The 4,737-nt window shown below is 40.3% G+C and overlaps 1 protein-coding gene across 1 annotated transcript; it reads left to right on the top strand.

The window, feature by feature from the left end:
• The first annotated feature begins 2,601 nt into the window (after positions 1-2,601).
• mboat4 (membrane bound O-acyltransferase domain containing 4) lies at positions 2,602-4,693 on the top strand. The gene is made up of 3 exons (XM_020488724.2): positions 2,602-2,734; positions 2,990-3,214; positions 3,503-4,693. The coding sequence occupies exons 1-3, from the start codon at positions 2,613-2,615 to the stop codon at positions 4,422-4,424; spliced, it is 1,269 nt and encodes a 422-aa protein (XP_020344313.1). The 5' UTR covers positions 2,602-2,612; the 3' UTR covers positions 4,425-4,693.
• Positions 4,694-4,737: the final 44 nt, after the last annotated feature.

The raw sequence follows: 4,737 nt of genomic DNA on the forward strand, positions 1-4,737 counted from the left end.
CCCATCAAAAGGACTTTATTACAGATAGAAATACTCCTCAGTTTCATCAGCTGTCCGGGTGATTGGTCTCAGACGATCCCGCAGGTGAAGAAGCCAGATGTGGATGTCCTGAGCTGGCGTGGTTACACGTTGTCTGTGGTTGTTAGGCTGGTTGGACGTACTGCCAAATTCTCTAAAACAACGTTGGAGGCGGCTTCTGGTAGAGAAATTAACATTAAATTATCTGTCAACAGCTATGATGGACATACCTGCAGTCAGCATGCCAATTCCATGCTCCCTCAAAACATCTGTGGCCTTGTGTTATGTGACAAAATGGCACATTTTAGAGTGGCCTTTTATTGTCCCCAGCACAAGATGCACCTGTGTAACGATCATGCTGTTTAATCAGCTTCTTGATATGCCACACCTGTCAGGTGGATGGATTATCTTGCTAAAGGAGAATTGCTCACTAACAGGGATGTAAACAAATGTGTGCACACAATTTGAGACAAATGAGCTTTTTTGTGCATATGGAACATTTCTGTGATCTTATTTAAACTCATGAAAAATAGGACCAACACTTCAAATGTTGCATTATTTTTTTTGTTCAGTATAAATTGAGTAAAATTTTACTTAACAAGTCACATAAGTATGTGTGCATTAAGTGTTTGACATGCTTTTTTAATGACTACATCATCTCTGTCCCCACACAACTATCTGTAAGGTCACTCAATCGAACAGTGAATTTCAAACACAGAGTCAACCACAAAGACCAGAGAGGTTTTTCAATGCACTGCAAAAAGGGCCCCTATTGGTAGATGGGTAAATAAAAGCAGACATTGAATATCCCTTTGAGCATGGTGAAGTTATTAATTACACGTTGGATGGTGTATCAATACACCCAGTCACTACAAAGATGCAGGCGTCCTTCCGAACTCAGTTTCCAGAGAGGAAGGAAACCGCTCAGGGATTTCACCATGAGGCCAATGGTGACTTTAAAACAGTTACAGATTTTAATGGCTGGGGTAAGAGAAAACTGAGGATGGATCAACAACATTGTAGTTACTCCACAATACTAATCTAAATTACAGAGTGAAAAGAAGAAAGTCTTTACAGAATAAAAATATTCCAAAACATGCATCTGGTTTGCAATAAGGCACTAACATAAAACTGCAAAAAATGTAGCAAATAAATTAACTTTATGTCCTGAATACAAAGTGTTATGTTTGGGGCAAATCCAACACAACACTGAGAACCACTTCATATTTTAAAGTATGATGGTGGCTGCATCATGTTATGGGTATGCTTGTCATTGACAAGGACTAGTTTTTTTTAGGGATAAAATAAACTGAATAGAGCTAAGAATAGGCGAAATCTTAGAAAAAAAACCTGGTTCAGTCTGCTTTCCACTACACACTGGGAGACAAATTCATCTTTAAGCAGGACAATAACCTAAAAAACGAGGCCAATAAATCCTTCTTTGACTGGTTTCCTCCCCTTCCTCTACACCTGGATTCACCTGGTCAGTCTGTCACGGAAAGATCAGGCGTTCTTAATGTTTTGGTAGACTAAAGTAGCTGTCACACCATGTAAAGGGACCAACCTCATAATTCCTGTAGTCAGCATGCCAATTGCACGCTACCTAAAAACTTGACATATCTGCGTCATTGTGTTGTGTGACAAAACTGTACATTTTAGAGTGCCATTTTATTTACACACCTGTTAGGTGGATGGATTATCTTGGCAAAGGAGAAATGCTCACTAACAGGTATGTAAACAAATTTGTACACACAATTTGAGAGAAATAAGCTTTTTGTGCGTCTGGAAAATTTCTGGGACCTTTAATTTCAGCTCATGAAACAAGGGACCAACATTTTACATGTTGAGTTTATATTTTTGTTTAGTATATAAAGCATTAATAGGGCCTCCCATGCACCACGGAAATTGTAAAGGTTAAAAACAATGACAGAACTGTTTCTTTTTTGTGAATGGAGGTCAAACTGAAGCCAAGCCTACTGTCTTTTTGGCAATCTGTATTGTTGCAATCTTTGCAATACTGTTTGTCTACTAAACAATTACTTTTAAAATGCTTTGAGCACAGATGAGAATGGAGGCAGTTTCCATAGTGCTTCTCCTCATTACCCTGACCAAAACATGTTGTACAATAGATGTCACTGAATTTGCCCCTGCAGCCGGTTGTAAAAGCTTTTCAAAACACATTATGGCCTTGTTTTTTAAGAGAAATATTGGCTCATATGTGCTCAACTGTTTTGCATTAAAATAATAGATTACTGCTGCTCATTGTGGATGGCTCTTTAAAAAAAGTAGAATACAATTTATTTATCCATCCAATATATCAGGGTGGAGACAACTACAGTATATTCAGGCCATTTTACATTATCAACAGTGGACTGTAAAGTATAGAGATTTCATGGTTGCTATAGACAAAGAGAAAACAAAGTGGTTTGCAGATGGCTCAAATGTACTGCATGCTTATCATTAAACAATGATAATTATGTTCATGCCAGACACAGGTGGAATTGCCTATCAAGACAGTCAACACTATATATAGGCCTAAAGTCCCACCATTCTCTACTCATAATAGTGTTGATATTTCACAGGAAGGATTTCAAATGGAGCCAATCCAGTGGCTGTGTGAGCAGCATCCATTTCTGACGTACCAATGTTTTTCCATTCCCTTTGCTTTTCTATTCTACGTCTTGGCTAAACAGGGATGTCTCTCTTTGACATACAGGTCTGTATTATATATTTTATACATCTATTGTAGTATTAAGTTGAAGATCAGGGCATTTTAAAAAGAAAATTGCAACTAAGGTCAGACCAATTATAATCTACTTTTAGTATACACACACCCACACTTGTTTATACAAATTGTTTATCCACTGGTTAATTCACACTTGTTGGAACCTCCATTTGGAATTAACAAAGGATTTCAATCAAACTGCTTATTTTGTTTGAGTGGTAGGAGGTATAACACTGGTCTTAACAGGTACCTCTTCTTGGCATCCGGAGGCTGTATCCTAGCGATTGTCACCATGGGTGTATACAGCTTGCTTCTGCTCATCTCCACTGTGATCTTTGTGCTGCTGGTGTGTTCACTGAGCCCAGAGCGTGTCCATCCATGGGTCTTTGGACTGCAGATGGGTTGGCAAACATTCTGGCACCTGCTCATACAGTACAGAGAATACTACCTCAATGAGCCCACTGATTCCAGGTACAGCACTGTTCTTAATTCAGTCAAGACTTTCAAAATTATGTTAGTTTCCTACATGTACTTGTGACTTAAATGTTTGTGTTGGTTGTCTGTGCAGTAGACCTCATGAGCAAACTATAATCTGGGGCTTGGGTGGATCAATGATTTCACAATGGAAAACATAACATCAGCTCCACAATAAGTGCATTTGAAATAAAGTAGTCGTCTCCCAGTCCCAACCCACCAATAAAATGTGTAAAGTACAGAACATCATCTCAGACTGACTGTGTTACTTTTATTTTCTCTCAGGCTTCTCCTATCAATGTCCTCCTTGATGCTACTCACCCAGAGAGTCACCTCCGTGTCAATGGATCTACAGGACGGGGGCAGGGTGACATTAATGACTCAATGCCGGGCCTTTCTCCCACTCATCAGCTATGCACTAAACTTCACTGCCTTGCTCGGCGGACCCCTGTCCTCGTTTGACCAATTTGTATATTTTGTAGAGCAGATTACAATCAGCCCTCCTCCCCAGCCTCTGTCCGTTATATCCTACAAGGGCTTTCAGGTGTTATCTCTGGAGTGGGCTAGGAACCATCTCACTCGTCTCCTCAGAGACAATGCCTCCAGTTTGTCCGTCTCCAACAACATCCTCACCGATGTCTTGTGGATATGGGGCCTTGCTGTGGTGTTGAGGATCAGATACTACTCCCACTGGAAGATCAGTGAATGTCTGAATAATGCTGCTGGGCTTGGGTTCAGGGGGATGGTCAGGGAGGACAGCCCAAACTGGAGTGGCCTGTCTGACGGAGATCTTTGGACCACAGAGATGTCCTGCCAGGTGTCCGAATTTGCCCGTCGGTGGAATGGTACGACAGCTACATGGCTACGTAGGCTGGTTTTCCAAAGATGCAAAACCGCTCCACTGGTAATGACATTTGGATTTTCCATCTGGTGGCATGGCATACACCTGGGTCAGTTTGTAGGGTTTCTTCTCTGGGCTGCAGCTGTGAGAGCAGACTACCAGATACACAAGTACTTGAAGCCAAAGCTCACGTCTACTAGGAGGAGATTGGTGCGCACCTGTCTGTGTTGGTTAAACACTCAAATGGTAATGGCGTGTGTTGTTATTGCAATCGAGCTTCGAAGCACTTCCTCTTTGAAAATATTGGGTCTGACATACACTGGCGTTTTTCCTCTTCTTAATGTTCTCTTTATCTTCATTGTATGATAAGATCAAGAATAATCATATCATCTGGGTTTTTAAATATTGCTGTGTAAAATCAATTAGTTGACGTTATTCATAGTCATTGACACAAAAAGCACACTTCTATTCTTGCTTGTTTTGGAGGACTGAAGGGGGAGGTATCGTGTTCTGAGAGAGTGCAACCATCTGATTATTCTGGAGCAATTGTTATCTTATTTACAGAACACTATATACCTTGAGGGTCAGTGTAGATTTGTAGAAACTTAATGATTTTATCCTAATTGTATGGCTGAATTATAGTTGATTAGCTGTTCTTGACATAGATTTTCATAGAAGC

The sequence above is a fragment of the Oncorhynchus kisutch genome, linkage group LG8 (assembly GCF_002021735.2).
Source record: "Oncorhynchus kisutch isolate 150728-3 linkage group LG8, Okis_V2, whole genome shotgun sequence".
NCBI classification, from domain to species: domain Eukaryota; kingdom Metazoa; phylum Chordata; class Actinopteri; order Salmoniformes; family Salmonidae; genus Oncorhynchus; species Oncorhynchus kisutch.